The 16,757-nt window shown below is 38.9% G+C and overlaps 2 protein-coding genes and 2 pseudogenes across 3 annotated transcripts in view; all 4 read right to left on the reverse strand.

Annotated features, from left to right (window-relative positions):
* Nucleotides 1-683: 683 nt before the first annotated feature.
* On the reverse strand, nucleotides 684-1,703 carry LOC147474479 (SNW/SKI-interacting protein A pseudogene; annotated as a pseudogene).
* Nucleotides 1,704-2,302: 599 nt separating this feature from the next.
* Nucleotides 2,303-4,584, reverse strand: LOC147474480 (uncharacterized). Its single transcript, XM_086582317.1, has 5 exons — nucleotides 4,445-4,584; nucleotides 4,283-4,368; nucleotides 4,064-4,210; nucleotides 3,855-3,963; nucleotides 2,303-2,640 (listed from the first exon to the last, which is right to left on the reverse strand). The coding sequence occupies exons 1-5, from the start codon at nucleotides 4,467-4,469 to the stop codon at nucleotides 2,513-2,515; spliced, it is 495 nt and encodes a 164-aa protein (XP_086438443.1). The 5' UTR covers nucleotides 4,470-4,584; the 3' UTR covers nucleotides 2,303-2,512.
* On the reverse strand, nucleotides 4,523-5,663 carry LOC147474481 (SNW/SKI-interacting protein A-like). Its single transcript, XM_086582316.1, has 2 exons — nucleotides 4,982-5,663; nucleotides 4,523-4,894 (listed from the first exon to the last, which is right to left on the reverse strand). The coding sequence occupies exons 1-2, from the start codon at nucleotides 5,661-5,663 to the stop codon at nucleotides 4,728-4,730; spliced, it is 849 nt and encodes a 282-aa protein (XP_086438442.1). The 3' UTR covers nucleotides 4,523-4,727.
* A 7,419-nt stretch (nucleotides 5,664-13,082) lies between these two features.
* Nucleotides 13,083-16,757, reverse strand: part of LOC147474482 (LRR receptor kinase SERK2-like) — a 62,602-nt pseudogene continuing 58,927 nt past the window's right edge. The window contains exons 3-6 of the transcript XR_015209657.1: nucleotides 15,565-15,694; nucleotides 15,367-15,505; nucleotides 14,237-14,697; nucleotides 13,083-13,710 (exon numbers count right to left, since the gene is read on the reverse strand). The product of XR_015209657.1 is annotated as an LRR receptor kinase SERK2-like (transcript). The remainder of the gene's footprint in view (nucleotides 13,711-14,236; nucleotides 14,698-15,366; nucleotides 15,506-15,564; nucleotides 15,695-16,757) is intronic.

A 16,757-nucleotide genomic window follows, 5' to 3' on the forward strand; every position in this document is an offset into this window, starting at 1 on the left:
TCACAAAGAAACACAGCAACCCCAATAACTTCCGAGAAAAACTGACATTAATTGTACAAATAGGAATATCCATAGTTAACATATCTGAAATAAAATTTACCTGTTAATTGGTTGATGGAGCTAGAGAGAGACAGATGAGAAGGAATCTCTAAAACAACTGGAATTGAAATCCACTAAAATTGGTAGCAAAAAATGTAAAAGAAATTGATATTAACAATTTCTATAAAAAGTATAATGATTTGAAGTGAGAGAAAGAGTACCTGGTCGAAGAATAGGTAATTAACATGCTATGGGCGTGTACCCACTTCCCGAAATTCAAGTAAAATTAAAAATAACAATACCAAAACTTAAGTTCATTAGCAACCTATGAATAAAAACATAGCATCCTTTTAGGGTTGAGGGAGAGAGTGAGAGAAGCGAATGATCAAAACTAGGGTTGAAATTGATCAAAAAATATGTTTGCCGAATTTGCCGATGGCAAAAATTGTGTTATCAAACACTGCAAACCTGCCAAATGACATTTTCCAAAAACTCTATTTTCCTGCTAGGTAGTTTGCCGGCAAATTTTTAAGTGAGAAATTCTTTTCCCTTTACATATTTGCCCAGGCAGCCGGGAATTTTATCAAGCAGGCCCTTAAATTACACTTGAATTACAGCAACTAGAAAATGGAAGGGTATGATCAGAAAATGGAAACACACGTGATAATGATACATTAAAGAGCAAGTTATTTTTATATCCAAAAAAAAAGTACATTAAAGAGCTAAGTGTTCCTGCCGGATCCTCCATCAATACCATCTCACTTTAAAGACCCAGCACTTGCTTTCATGGTCCCTCCACTCCCAACCTCGTCTGTTGCTTACTTGCCTTTCATCACCTTAGTCCACAAGTGATCCAATTCAAATGGATCAGGTTCTTTCTCAAACTCAATCGGTTTTTCTCTTGGACCTGCCGTCTCATTAGCACCAGCAAATCCCTTGTCAGGCTTAAACCTGTCTGTCTTAGGAACCATGTCCAGCTGCTCATCTTCACCTCCATACATATCAGTGTCAGTGTCTTTCTTTGGCTTGTAAATGCTATCGAAAGTAGATTTTGCAGTACATAGCTTTTTACCATAGACATTGTACTGATCATCAGCAGCAAATCCAGAGTCCATTCCTTTCTCTTGGTTAAATAGTCTCTGGTCATATATTACCTCTCCCCCATGCCCTGCTCCAGTGTTTAGCCATCCCTAGCACAACCTTCTCACTAATATCTCTATCCCTATCCCTTGTAATCTTGCTCTTCTTCCCCATTGCCACATCCTTGGCCTCCAACCTTCTCTCCCTTTTCCTCTCAGTTCGTCTCTCTCCACGAACCTTTTCACGCACTAAACGTTCTTCCCTTGTCTCGTTCTCCCTCTTACTTTCTATCATCGTTTGATCGTCTAGCTTCATCTCATCACCGTCCATCATGTTGCTCTCAGCTGTAATGATAAAAGAGGAAGGGGTGCACGTCCACTCCCTTCAGACCGAGCTTTCTGTGTCAGTGCTCGCAATTCCTGTTCCCTCCTATCCTTCTCCTTCATCAATATTTCTTTTTGAAGTTTTGACTTCATTGCAACAGCTTCTCTTGCCTTTCGTTCCGCAACATACAATGCTTCTTGCACCTTTGCAAAATTATCATTAATCTGAACTTCTTGCAAATCTGTAGACAGACTTGCCATAAAAACAGCAAGTCCGTCTACACTCTACACTGTATTCCACTATGTATGGATGACAAACGGTTGCTTGAAGCTTATAGAAGACCAGAGTGTCTTCAACTGCTGAACGTGCTCAGGTGGGAATAAAAAGAACATAAAGCCGATTGGCAGATTGGATGAACTAACTGTTTATTGTAGATCTAGATAAATGGAGGAGATCACAAGTGGAGCAACAAGCATAACGTGAGAATAAAAAACAATCCATCTTAAGAGAAAATTCATGTTTTCCATCAACACCTACTAATATATAGACATTACTGTAAGTAGTTTATGTTTTCCAAAACTCATGAATCATGATGAAATATGAGTATTTAACCTTCTGAAACATCTTACATGGAATAGAATGTGTAACATACTACTCCAAATTTATTTTTTTCTGACCAAACATATTGTAGAAGGTAATAACAGGATCCCAGTAGGGGAGGGAGAAAGAGGTCCCGCTATCTTTTAATTGCTGTTAATTACAGAAGAAATTTCTTACCCTGTGTCTTTCACGATCCAGGATAACTGTGAATGTACAAATTAATACTAAAATGCATCCAATATAAATACAGGAAAGAAAATAGGAAGCTTGCAAACCAGACCTCTTAAACCAGATGATGGATGAATCAACAGTATGATAAACAATAATACAATGGATGGATCTTGCAAACTTATGCAAATAGCTTAGGGAACCAGGATGACTGTGGATGTAGTTGTACAAGTTAATATTAAAACATACTGACAGTAAGAGATGATAAAGTACATCCAGGATTCCAAAAACTCGAAAAGATTTACCCAGGCTGGCAGCAACAAAGACACAGTTCTCGACATGGCTGGGCTAAATCATTGCACACTCTTCGATAGTAACAAGTAATGAAGCATCTTGATAATCCTAGAAAAGCAAAAAACAGTAGCGCTCCTGCAATTGTCAGCAAGTAGAAAAAGTGCATTAACATCACAGCACCCTCTCTTTCGTTGTTAGATTGTACAAATAATATCTATACTTTTGTGGATCAGGAAAAAATGATCACCCCACACCACAAATATGACATTGAGGATTATATTATTCATTAAGGATAGAATCCATATCCTAGTAAAAGGATAGAGCCACATTGTGTACTTACAACATGAATTAAGTACTGATATTTCACAGATAAGATATGGTCACCATGGAGATCATCCTCACAAAAAATTGTCTTATTTGTGTATGTCTATGGTTGCAAAAACTTGAGTTCAATTTTAAATTTTTATCTAACGGTCCACAATGTTTGATTTTGTAACACCTTTTATAAGGTTTGACTTCTTCAAAAGAGCTGATTCTTTGGTGAACATGTTCCCCGCGGCAGGGAAATTACATCCACAAAAAATTAGCCCTTAATTCAGTTATTCCTAAATGTGTATACAATGTGGGCATAAAAAAAGTGGCTCTATCCCTCCCCATTAATATGGACATAAAAAAAAACAAGTCAGTAAATTGGTGTATATAAGCCTAAGGAACATTACAAGACATTAATACTAAGAGGCATTTATCCAGTTGCACGAATGACCAAGAGTAAATGCTCTGTAATGATGCATGAATCTTTCCAGTTCTAATAAAAAGTTTAATCTTTGGTATGAATAAACTACAAACATCAGATACAAAATGTCTTCCAGACAAGTTGCAAAGCCAGCATTTCTATAAATGAAAACTATGTCACAAGAAACAAACAATAGTAGAAACGAAATCCTTGCCTACCGGCAGAGAAACAGATACCAGCCCCAATCACAGAGTGATGGTCTAGTACAATGTTTTCCAATACGTTTTCTTTCTTCGTTCCATTTTGTTTTTCTTCCTTCCTTTTTCCTTTTTGGTTATGAAATACGAGAAACAGGTAGATTGTATTAGTAGAGGCTTCGTTATATGGCTATGACCATTAATATAGTGACTGAGAAACGCCTGACATAGTTGAGAAATGAGGGACTGAGTTTTAGAACTCAGATTCTAGGGAACAACAATAACAAAGCACAGTTAAACCTTTAAAGCATACCACCCATCAGAGTGAGTTGTATGGTAGTAGACGGAAATGGGCTGGAAAGAGTAACAGTCTATCCACACACAGACATTCAAATAGATGATCTTATCCTGAGAGTTACCACAAATGTAGTAGAAACTAAGTCCACCAGTAAAACCCCAGGATGAATGAAGCCCGAATTGCTGATAACTATCAGTAAAGTACGCCAAATATGCCAATGACGCAATTACCTACAAAAACCCATAAATAAATCAGACCACACTCGCAACAGATAACGAAAATACCTCAACAGTGTATCATAAAAACAAGTAAAAGCTTACGACCACGCACGAGTTGAACAGCGGCGAAAGTAAATACGATATCTCTAGTAACAAAAAAGTGAAACTTCAAAGTTCGCCATTTCCTATCAGCAGCACCATACACTCTCAAATGATATGGAGCCTTACATGTAGTACAATGAGCAAATGCAAAACCCTCCTGCATATAAACATATTCACATTCAAAACAATGCCCACACGATACAATTAATTAACAAATTGTGTGACTTACCCGTATTGCCCTCCAATGATCTAAACATTCCCTGTGAACATATTTTCCTGTTCCTTTGCATTTACATGGCACAATAAAATCCCTCCCTAAATTTTCATTAAATCAGTAAAACCCTAAATAAATTGACTAGAATAAAAAGAGAGAATAAAAAAAAAGTGTTACCATCAGAGTTAAACAGATTCTGCATTGAATTTGTTCACCAGCGTGATAATGATCAGAAAATGGAAACATACGTGATAATGATACATTAAAGAGCAAGTTATTTTTATATCCAAAAAAAAAAGTACATTAAAGAGCTAAGTGTTCCTTCAAATATTAAATTGGGCTATTCAAGACCCTTTTCAAACCAATGGCGAGTCCTGCCGGATCCTCCATCAATACCATCTTGCTTTAAAGACCCAGCACTTGCTTTCATGGTCCCTCCACTCCCAACCTCGTCTGTTGCTTACTCGCCTTTAATCACCTTTGTCCAAAAGTGATCCAAATCAAATGGATCAGGTTCTTTCTCAAACTCAATCGGGTTTTCTCTTGGACCTGCCGTCTCATTAGCACCAGCAAATCCCTTGTCAGGCCTAAACCTGTCTGTCTTCAGAACCCTGTCCAGCTGCTCATCTTCACCTCCATACATATTAGTGTCAGTGTCTTTCTTTGGCTTGTAAATGCTATCGAAAGTAGATTTTGCAGTACATAGCTTTTTACCATAGACATTGTACTGATCATCAGCGGCAAATCCAGAGTCCATTCCTTTCTCTTGGTTAAATAGCCTCTGGTCGTACATTACCTCTCCCCCACACCCTGCTCCAGTATTAGCCATCCGTAGCGCAACCTTCTCACTGATATCTCTATCCCTATCCCTTGTAATCTTGCTCTTCTTCCCCATTGCCACATCCTTGGCCTCCAACCTTCTCTCCCTTTTCCTCTCAGTTCGTCTCTCTCCACGAACCTTTTCACGCACTAAACGTTCTTCCCTTGTCTCGTTCTCCCTCTTACTTTCTATCATCGTTTGATTGTCTAGCTTCATCTCATCACCGTCCATCGTGTTGCTCTCAGCTGTAATGATAAAAGAGGGAGGGGGTGCACGTCCACTACCTTCAGACCGAGCTTTCTGTGCCAGTGCTCGCAATTCCTGTTCCCTCCTATCCTTCTCCTTCATCAATATTTCTTTTTGAAGTTTTGACCTCATTGCAACAGCTTCTCTTGCCTTTCGTTCTGCTACATTCAATGCTTGCAAAATTATCATTAATCTGAACTTCTTGCAAACCCCCAGACGCTTCTCCAAAGGGATATTATAACCTTTAGGATTCTTCCAATTCGATATACAAGGTGGGACTTTCCAACCCTGCTGATCTTTCACCGCCACAGGACGAGAAGGAGAGTGCATGACCGGAACTTGGATCCACAGGCATCTCTGTCATCCTAATTATACGCAGAATTATGATGTGATGGAGTATATTTAATATACGAGGAATTAAATTCAGCCGACTAACAAGAATTTTCTGCTCGTCATAAAACCGGCATGTTGGAGATAAGGTAAAACTGTTTTAAACACAATTACAGAAGCAGAAGGATCATATTTAGATGCATCATTAGTGTGGTCATCATTATTAGGTATTTCTGTTGATTTATTAAAAGTTTGGAAAATAAAGTGGAAAAAACGAGGCTGTGAGGGTTTAGCGAGACTTAAGGGCTTCTATTTCGACTTAAATTGAGGATGGAAGTGTTTAGGTTTGTTACCGCAGATCCTATTAGCCACTCTCAACAACGTATGGATACAATTTTAGTGGGGTGGGTTGCAAATGTATGTTTGATAAGAGGTGTGGCAAATGCAAATTTTGTCACCATTTGTCACTATCAAATTTGCTATGTGACAATTGCAAATAACTTGTGGCAAATTTAATTTGTCACTATTTTGATGATATTGTGGTAAATATTATTTGCCCTGATTTGCAACCATTTGCTGCTGTTTGATTGTCCAAATTTGTTGTGGCAAATATTTCATTTTTTTCATTTTTTGTGCTTTTAAAATATTTAAGATTTAAAAAGTATAGCTACTCTTATTTGTAAATTTATTTTATTTATATATGGTTCTATTGAAAGACACGATGTTAATTTCTTAGCTACTACCGTCGTATGCAAGACACAAGTTTACTGTGTAGATGGATTTGATAAAACGTTTAAAGTCAAAGTCCCAGGTGAATCTCCTTTTGAAGCTTCCAAATCCAAAGTGATAGGTTCATGTAATGGGATAGTTTCAACACTTTAAATCAAAGGTATATACGCATACCACTGCTTGTCTCCAACATTACAAAATTAATCGTCCCTAATTTCTAGTATTTTTCTAAACCGTAATTGAAAAGTTTCCAACATTCATGTACTCAGTAGTGAAAGATCTAAAAATCGGCCTTTGCTCTCGAGTGTGCAGTTTGTTTAAATGAATTCGAAGATGATGAAACGCTTAGATTGTTACCGAAATGTGATCATGTCTTTCATCCAAAATGTATTGATGCTTGGTTAGGTTCACATACTACTTGTCCAGTTTGTCGTTACTGAATTTCAAACGCATTTCGGCAAGGTGGAATAGGTTTGATAAAAGTGAAATTCCCAGTTTCGATTTCACAGAGTGATCTCGATGAATAATATGTTATCAATATGCATCACAACAAATTATCAAACAGATGTTCAATATACAACTGAGAGAGTAGACAACAAACTTGTATTATTGTATTCACCGTGTACATTTCCAAAGAAGTTGATTAAAGAAAAGAGCTTACAGCTTTGCCATTGACACTATCCCCTGCAAAAAGCCACTGTAACCACCTAAAACTGGGAGCATGGCAAAGAGTACACCAACAGCACAGTCCTGAGACACCATAGAGGAATAAGAAATATAAACACGCATAGTATGTTCTGTTGGCTTTATCCCTCACATGAGGAGGAAATGAATTCACTCTGCGTTGAGATGTCAGAGCGCGACCCGCGCTCATATTGGCTTTGACCAAGGCGACCGTGCCCATGCCGTAGAAGACCTCAAGGCCTTTCAAAGACGACCAGCCGATTGGTCTTGACCTCGAAAGCGAATTTCGCGCTCCAAGTCTATTTTCGTGGGCTTTACTACAGTAACCGCGAAATTTGTTTTTTCCTATAAAAACAAAATCAAGGTTTTGAAAAACCAGGACTAATGCAAGCAAGCAACCAGAGAGAGAAAACCCAATCTTGAAAGCAATCAAGATTGAGAGATAACCTTTACAGAGAGATAACCATGTAAAGAGATAAGAGTGATCTAGTAAGGTGAGAGACTGAAAAGAGAGATTGTAATCTTCCTTCCCACTTTATAAAGAACTAGCTTTTGTGGAAGTAGGCACCATTGGCCGAACCACGGTATATCTTTGTGTTGTGGTATGAGTTTAATTCTGCTTTACATTATTATCTGTTGTTAATAGTTGTTTAGCGAGTTGGGCATGTTAGTATAAGTTGTAGTTGATATTTAGAATTTGTCTGGAATTGAATTGTGTTCATACAAGTTATCTATGTAGTGGGGGAATCGATTGGTATTGGTATAAACCCCAATAAGTGGTATCAGGGAATTGGTTAGATTAGCCTAGGGTGTTATCCAAATCTTGGTTGGAAGGTGTTTGATAAAACTCCTGAGAGAAGATTTGAGCTTAAATAACTTGTAGAGATGGACAAGTCCGTGAAAACTCGCATGACGAGTTTGAATAAGAAGAACTACACCATCTGGAAAGCCAAGATGGAAGACTTGCTATACTGCAAGGACTTGGCACTTCCCATTGAGAATAAGGGAATAAAACCAGAAAAGACTAATGAGGCTGAGTGGAAAAAGCTTGATAGAAAAGCGATTGGATACATTCAACAGTGGATTGACGACAGTGCCTTTCACCATATGTCCCAAGAGACTACAACCTTCAGCTTATGGAAGAAACTCGAAGACCTTTATGAGAGGAAGTCGGGCGGAAACAAAGTGTTGGTCGTTAAGAAGTTTGCCGACACGAAGTACCAAGAAGGTTCTTCAATGTCTAAGCATCTTAACGAATTACAGAATACCATCAATCAGATGCATTTGAAGAAGATCAATTTGGGAGACGAAGTTGAGGCTTTGTTTCTATTAGGCTCTCTACCCGAAAGTTGGGAGACATTAGCAGTCTCTCTACACGGAGCAGCCAAGGATGGAATTATTACCATAGAGATGGCTACCACGTCTTTCTTGAATGAGGAGACTAGAAGGAGTTCAAAAGGAAGCTCCTCACACTCAGAGATCCTTGTCACAGAGAAACGGGGGAGAGATAGATACAGAAAACCATCTCGTTCTAGAGGTGGTGACAGAACTAAATCTAGGGGTAAAGCTAGAACTCCTAAGGCAGAGAGGCAATGTTACTATTGTGCCACCAAGGGCCACTTCATATATGAGTGCAGAACACTGAAGAGGGATGATAAGAATAACTGTGTACATGAAGACATGGTGCAGAGGAACGGAAACACAGGCAGAGATACTACTGCACTAGTCGATGATCTAATGGGAATTGTATCGATTGTGGTGGTGTGTCTTTGTCTTAGTACCTCATGTCGATACGAGTGGGTGATAGATACAGGAGCATCCTATCACGTCACACCGCATAGGGGATTCTTCACTACCTACAACTGTGGTGAATATGGTGAAGTGAGGATGGGTAACAGTGGCGTCTCAAAGATTATAGGCATTGGAGATGTTCATGTAGAAACCAATGTAGGCTACACCTTGACACTCAAAGATGTAAGACATGTCCCTGACATACGATTAAGCCTAATTTCAGCTGGGAAATTAGATGACGATGGCTTTGTAAACTCGTTTGGTAACGGGGTATGAAAACTGAGCAGAGGTTCCATTATAGCAGCTAGAGGAAAGAAAACTTGCTCTCTTTACAAAACACAGGTTAGTTTGTGTAAAGCAGAAGTGAATGCAGCAGAAGAAGAAACTTCCTCTGAACTGTGGCACAAGAGACTGTGTCATATGGGCATAAAAGGGATGGAAGTTCTTGCTAAGCAAAAGGTCGTGCCAGATATTAAAGGTACACATTTAAATACATGTACTCACTGTTTGGTAGGAAAGCAACACAGGGTGTCTTTCCAAAGATTCCCATCTCACAGAAAGGACAATGTCTTTGAACTAGTGCACACTGATTTATGTGGTCCTATGAGAGTAAAGTCCCACCAGGGAGCTTTGTACTTCTTGACATTCATTGATGATACGTCAAGAAAGATATGGGCTTATAGTCTGAAGACCAAGGATGAAGTACTTGGCGTGTTTGAGAAATTCCACAGCATGGTGGAAAGAGAGACTGGGAAGTTGTTGAAGTGTATTCCCTTAGATAATAGGGGTGAGTACATTGGGCCATTTGAAGAGTATTGCCAGAGTCATGGGATTCGTCATGAGCAGACCGTTCCCAAGATACCGCAACAGAATGGAATAGTAGAGAGAATGAACCGTACCATTGTAGAGAGGATAAGATGCATGATGTCTCACTCTAAGCTACCTAGGACCTACTGGGTAGAAGCAATGCGTACATTCGTGCATGTGATCAACCTATCGCCATCAAAGCCTCTAAATAATGATTATCCAGAGAGAGTATGGTCAGGCAGAGATGTTGATTATAGATACTTGAGGGTATTTGGGTGCAGGGCATTTGTGCATATTCGAAGGATGAGAGATCCAAGTTTGATGACAAAGCCAAGCAGTGCATTTTTCTGGGTTATGGAGATGAAAAGTTTGGTTATAAACTCTATGATCCGATTAACAAGAAGGTAATCCGAAGTCGAGATGTTGTGTTCTTGGAAGACCAAACCATAGCAGACTTTGAGGAGGGTGAGAAGCTACAGGCTTTCACCAATGATCTTGTTGATTCAGAACCAGAAGTTCCTACTGTGGAAAGTACAGAAGGCATTGAGAATGCAGAGAACCATGAGTTTGAAGCTCATGATGAGAATCCTATTGCTCATGATGGGATAGAACCTATTGGTATAGAAGATGCAGATGAGATGCATGAACCACCACCAGAGCAAGCAAAAGTGCATCCTCCTAAGGCACCAACAGATGGGGCAAGGAGGTCAAACAGAGAGAGACTAGCTTCAACCAGGTATCCACCACATACGTACGTTTTACTATCGGATGGTGGAGAACCTATGTACTATCAAGAGGCACTTGAAGGTACAGACAAAGAAAAGTGGTTGAAGGCCATGAATGACAAGATAGATTCTTTGCATAAGAATCACACTTATGAGTTAGTTGAGAAACCACAAGGACGAAAAAATTTCAAGAATAAGTGGATATACAAAGTCAAGCATGAGGAGAACAATCCTCACCCAAGGCACAAAGCTCACCTTGTTGTGAAGGGATTTGGTAAAAGGAAAGGGATTGACTTTAATGAGATTTTCTCTCCTGTTGTGAAGATGACTTCTATCCGGGTGGTATTGGGTATGACCGTAAGTATGAACCTAGAGGTTGAGCAGCTAGATGTTAAGACAGTTTTTCTTCATGAAGACCTTGAAGAAGATATCTACATAGACCAGCTAGAGGGGTTTGAGGTCAAAGGCAAGGAGCACCTAGTATGCAAGCTGATAAAGAGCTTGTATGGGTTGAAGCAAGCACCGAGACAGTGGTACATAAAGTTTGATTCCTTTATAGCGAAGCATGGATACAAGAAGTCTGCTACTGATCATTGTGTGTTTGTTCAGAGATTTCTAGATGGGGATTTCATAGTGTTATTGCTGTATGTGGATGATATGTTGATAGTTGGCCCGAACATCAACAAGATATCCAAGCTGAAGAAAGACTTGAGTAAGTCCTTTGAGATGAAGGATTTGGGTCAAGCAAAGCAGATACTTGGGATGCGGATCACTTGTGACAGAAAGAGTGGGAAGTTGTGGCTTTCTCAAGAAAGCTACATTGAGAAGGTGTTGAAGAGATTCAGTTGTCCGCTTGGTGGCCAGTTTCGCATGACCAAAGAGATGTGTCCAAAGGGTGAGCATGAGCAGAGTTAGATGGAAAAGATTCCTTATGCATCCATAGTGGGCAGCTTGATGTACGCAATGGTGTGTACAAGACTGGATATTGCTTTTGCCATGGGCATTGTAAGCCGCTTTTTGTCAAATCCGGGGAAAGAGCATTGGGAAGGTGTTAAGTGGATATTCAGATATCTCAAGGGCACTTCTAAATCATGTTTGTGCTTTGGTGGAAGTAAGCCCTTACTTGAAGGCTACACTGATGCAAACATGGCAGGTAATGTTGACTCGATAAAGTCCACCTCCGGTTATCTGGTTACTTTTGCAGGGGGAGCAGTTTCTTGGCAATCAAAGTTGCAAAAGTGTGTTGCCCTCTCCACCTGCAGGTTTAGTATATTGCGCCCAGAATGTTGCAAAGAGTTGCTATGGATGAAGAGGTTCTTCGACGAACTAGGGATAAAGCAGAAACAGTTTGTAGTTCTATGTGACAGTCAGAGCGCCATCCATTTGAGCAAGAATCCGAGTTTCCATTCTAGATCCAAGCACATACACGTGTGTTATCATTGGATTAGAGAAGTACTCGAAGACAATCATTTGTGTATCGAGAAGATCCATACCGACAAGAACGGGTCGGATATGATGACCAAAGTCTTACCGAAAGGTAAGTTTGATATTTGTTGTGATATTGCCGGAATGGCAACACACTCCTCCTGTTGATTTGGAAATTGCATGGAGGTATCCCCCCCTCACTGTTCGGGAGGGGGAGATTGTTGGCTTTATCACTCACATGAAAAGGAAAGGAATTCACTCTGCGTTGAGATGTCAAAGCGTGACCCGCGCTCAGATTGGCTTTGACCAAGATGCGACCCGCGCCCATGCCGTAGAAGACCTCCAGGCCTTTCAGCACGACCTGCGCTCAGATTAATCTTGACCTGAGTGCGACCCGTGCCCAAGTCTATTTTCGTGGGCTTTTGCTACAGTAACCGCAAAATTTGTTTTTTCCTATAAAAACAAAACCAAGGTTTTGAAAAACCAGGACTAATGCAAACAAACAACCAGAAAGAGAAAACCCAATCTTGAAAGCAATCAAGATTGAGAGATAACATTTACAGAGAGACAACCCTGTAAAGAGATAAGAGTGATCTAGTAAGGTGAGAGACTGAAAAGGAGAGATTGTAATCTTCCTTCCCACTTTATGAAGAACTAGTTCTTGTGGAAGTAGGCACCATTGGCTGAACCACGGTATATCTTTGTGTTGTGGTATTCGTTTAATTCTGCTTTACATTATTATCTATTATTAATAGTTGTTTAGCGAGTTGGGCATGTTAGTATAGGTTGTAATTGATATTTAGAATTTGTCTGGAGTTGAATTGTGTTCATACAAATTATCTGTGTAGTGGGGGAATCGATTGGTATTGGTATAAACCCCAACATGTTCTGCTGATATCAACACGCATAGTATCCATGACGACATACTACTGAGCAACTAGTAAAATCAGTTTCTGAAACCAAAATGCAAATAATACCTAAAAGGAACGTCTTCATTAACCCTAAAAGTTCATACTAAAGAAATGATTCAAAGAGAGAGTTGACACTAGCAGGGCCACAAGTCTTAACTCAAAATGGTGATGGCGGCATGGTGGGTAATGTAGGTTTTTAGGGAGTTTATAAATGTCTATGTAGCAAGTTTTAACCGGATTTAAGGGACAAAAATAAAAAGGCGTAGTTCCCCTGCTGAGGAAGTCCTCGTCTCAAAGAAAAGTTTCAACACTCAGCACAACTTTGTTTAAAGCTCTCTCACAAGTCATTCTAACAAGAAGTGTTTGACATTGTTCTGGAATTGCATTAGAATCGCTTCACTCTACATATTCTACATTTCGAATAAATTTGATCATACAGTATTGGAGTAAGACCTACCTGAAAACCAAAAAATAAATAAAAAGAGAACCTGCTGTCCAATAGTTCTTTTGAAATTTCTCTGAACAAACAAACTCACTGAAATTTATCTGTAAGAAAATAATCAATGATGGCCTTGAAGTTGCTTCGTGAAAATACTTTTCACTGTAAGGATCATTTAATTCTAAGGTAATAGTCCACCAAGTAGTAGATACATATGTACTCATCTTCCACCAGACAACTCAATTGCATTTTGGTCATGAACAGAATCTTCTCCCCAGTCAAATCTCATCTGCAATCTCTTGTACTCCTGTCTCCGATTAATCTCAACCTGCTGCCACTCTTCCCACCTCTCCGCGAGTCCCTCTCCTTCCAGCATCTGTACCACATCCGACATTGTTGGACGGTCTTCAGGTGACGGTTGGGTGCAAAGTAGAACAACTTTGAATCATCATCTCCACCTCTTGGCTGTTGTAATTCCTAGTTAGGTTGCGGTCAACAATGGCCCCTAGTCTTTTCTCCCTTTCCAGCTTCTTTACCTGTAAGGACAAAAGAAAGCAAAAGGAGAAGAAATACACATTAACAAGTTGAAATAAGAGAACACCTACTTAAAAGACCAGTAATAGGAATTTCATGTACATCAATAAAGGAACTATACATCAACAGTGCATCCACAAAACTTGAATCAAATCCTAATCCCAAAGAAACAGGAGCTCTCCTGTGGTATACCTTCACATTTTAGACATTCTCTCTCTATTGGAATCCATTTACGTATTTTCTTTTACTATTTTCTAATTTTACCATCTTAGTGCATATATATTTGCAAGTAAAAAAAATAACTCATTGACACGAGAACCGTGTTGATACAATTCATGGTGGCATTTATATCCTATGGTTTAGAACAGTAACAATTTCCTTTTGAGTAATCTGCAAGATTATATTCAGTAACTCCAAGCTAACAACTATAAGTAAGGTACCAAGACCAAAAGGCGCAAATATCTGTGGCTCTGTATAAAAATTCTAGCCATTCATAGTATTTAACTTCAGGAATTTAAATGGTCTTACATGATCAAGCAATAACACATCATCTTCCTCCTCCAACCGAGAGAAGTCTATAGCACGTTGTCCGGTTACAATTTCCAAAAGCATTACACCATAACCAAAAACATCTGTCCTCTCGGATGACTTTCCAGTAGACAGATACTCAGGTGCGATATGGCCCATAGTTCCACGAACTTGAGTTGTCACATTAGTTCTTCTAACATCCACTAATTTTGCCAAGCCAAAGTCCCCAAGAACTGGTTCAAAATCTTCATCTAGCAGAACATTAGCAGCCTTAACATCACATTAGGACTTTCATAATCAGTCAATCGTTTTACAGCAATTTTTGTATTATCTGCAAGCACTCCTTTATATACCTCCCTGGCCAAGAACATTTTTGTCGCTGAAGCTATCAGTAGCCAGTTGTAATTCTCTCCATGCAAATCTTTTTAGTTGGCCAAATGCTATTCTTCGGTCGACTTCACCTGAGAAACCCATCGTAAATTAACTTTTGGGAAACTGCTGTCGCTATTAGTATGTTTTCGATCTTTTTAAGAACTTTACAGTACATGCAAGTAAAAAACTTCCTAGACAATCCAAGTCCATGAAAATGAAGTGTTACACATCAAATAATGAATACCTGTTACTGCTTGATCTCACAGTGGACTCCGAAAAAGGAATCCATATAACTTGCTTGAACTATCACATTTTCAAAAAAAGTCCTACTCCTTTATTAATGATCATTGCTATTCGTAATAACAATAATAACAGTGATTGTTATTATTACATAAGATTAATACTGTTACTGTTCTTATTATTATTATGCAATCCATAACAACACCAGTTGCCAAAATATCATAGCAAAATGCTTGAGAAGGCACATTATTATTGGAGTTATTTTTCCTCTTCATCCTAAGTAATTTGCAGGTGCACACATGCATAGACCATCCAGATGTGAATATGTGATGCAGATGAACCCTATGTAAGCGAGAACTCAAAAAAGTGTACAACTCCAAAAAACCAATTTTAGAGTCCATGCTCAAATGATAAACAAGTACAATGTGAACACTTGCACTATTATTATATAAGATACAAATTGGAATGCCCTCCGGGCCTCCACAGATCCACTCGATTTAAAAAAGAAAATTGTATACCTGCAACATCTACAAAAACTTCACGCTTATAGCCTTTACACCTGCCCTTACACAGAAGAAATAGTACACCTCCAAAAAGGACAAAACCAATCAACCCTCCAATTACTCCAATTATTATCCAAGCTTTGATTTGTTCGAACTACCAGTGATAATAAGGGTGTCAGGCATTACCGTCGTACGACAGAATAAATTAAAAACTATCAGCGCTATGAGGAGAAGGCAAAAGTAAAGAATATCAAAATAAGTGAATAAGGTACCTGTATTATTAGAACTAGAAGCACAGAGGAGCGAAAATTTTGTGCCACAATTCAAGTCATTTCCAGTAAAACTACAGATCTCCCACACGCTTGAAGAACCAAAGAAAGGCTGAAACTATCAACAACAATACCATCTCGAAGCCGCATTTGGAAGAAAAGTGACAAAGACTCTTTGGGGTTTGGGACATTTAAGTAAGCTCGAATCATAGTATTCCATATAAAAGTATCTGGAGACTGATTTTCATCAAAAATAGACCGTGCATATTGCAAGTTCTTAAGCGACGAACAAGAAAAGATTTGGCGCAATAGCTTAGCTAAAATGAAATTATTTTTGACGTAAGCATGGATTTGAATGAGATGATCAAATTTAGTTGATTCTTGGAGAATGGACATGATTTTCTGCTCTATAGTTTTGGCCTGGTGGTTAAAAAGTCGAGACACGAACCTCACGTAAATTTAGTCAAGTTAACGCGATGGGGAATAACAGACAGGTTCAAACCTGTAAATTCAACAAAGAAGAAATACTCATTCCACTGTTCCACTTATGGAATGACCCCATTCCTACATAAGTCCTTGGGTTCCCACTCCTACATAAGTCATTGGGTTTATTGCATGTAACACTCTCATTTTATTAAATGTCCAAAATAATAAAAATAATAGTAATATAATATTGACTAAGGGCCTGCTTGATAAGTTTTCCCGCATGCTGGGCAAATATGAAAGAGGGAAAACATTTTCCCATGATATAATTTGCCGGCAAATTACTAGCAGGAAAATAACTATTTGCCGCTGCTTGTTTCGTCGAGAGGCAAATGTTGGCAAATGTCATTTGCCAAGTTTGACGGTGCTTGATAACCCAAAAAAATTTGCCGGCAAATTCGGCAAATATTTTTAACCCTAGATCTATTAAAAAGGTGACTTCTCTCGCTCTCTCCTCTGTATTCTCTCTCTCTCGATTAACGAGCAGCCCTCTTCCTCTTTTAATTGAATCAAGGTTAGAAATTTACTCAAGTTTTGCCATTCTTACTTCTCTTTCTGTCTATTTATTTGTTTAATCAAGTAAAATACTTAATCAAATCTCATAATGCCAATATAACACGATACATTATCACACAAACTCAACAGCACCACTAT

The sequence above is a fragment of the Coptis chinensis genome, chromosome 9 (genome assembly GCF_015680905.1).
Source record: "Coptis chinensis isolate HL-2020 chromosome 9, ASM1568090v1, whole genome shotgun sequence".
NCBI lineage: Eukaryota > Viridiplantae > Streptophyta > Magnoliopsida > Ranunculales > Ranunculaceae > Coptis > Coptis chinensis.

Excerpts from the sequence above, each read along its gene's own strand:
- LOC147474480 (XM_086582317.1), bottom strand. The coding sequence starts at position 4,469 with ATGCAGAATCTGTTTAACTCTGATG. Across the intron at positions 4,369-4,444 it reads GAATCTGTTTAACTCTGATG|GGAGGGATTTTATTGTGCCA; the intron begins GTAACACTTTTT and ends ATGAAAATTTAG. Across the intron at positions 3,964-4,063 it reads CTTTCGCCGCTGTTCAACTC|GTAATTGCGTCATTGGCATA; the intron begins GTGCGTGGTCGT and ends GGGTTTTTGTAG.
- LOC147474481 (XM_086582316.1), bottom strand. The coding sequence starts at position 5,663 with ATGCACTCTCCTTCTCGTCCTGTGGCGGTGAAAGATCAGCAGGGTTGG. Across the intron at positions 4,895-4,981 it reads TGATCAGTACAATGTCTATG|ATGAGCAGCTGGACAGGGTT; the intron begins GTAAAAAGCTAT and ends ATGGAGGTGAAG.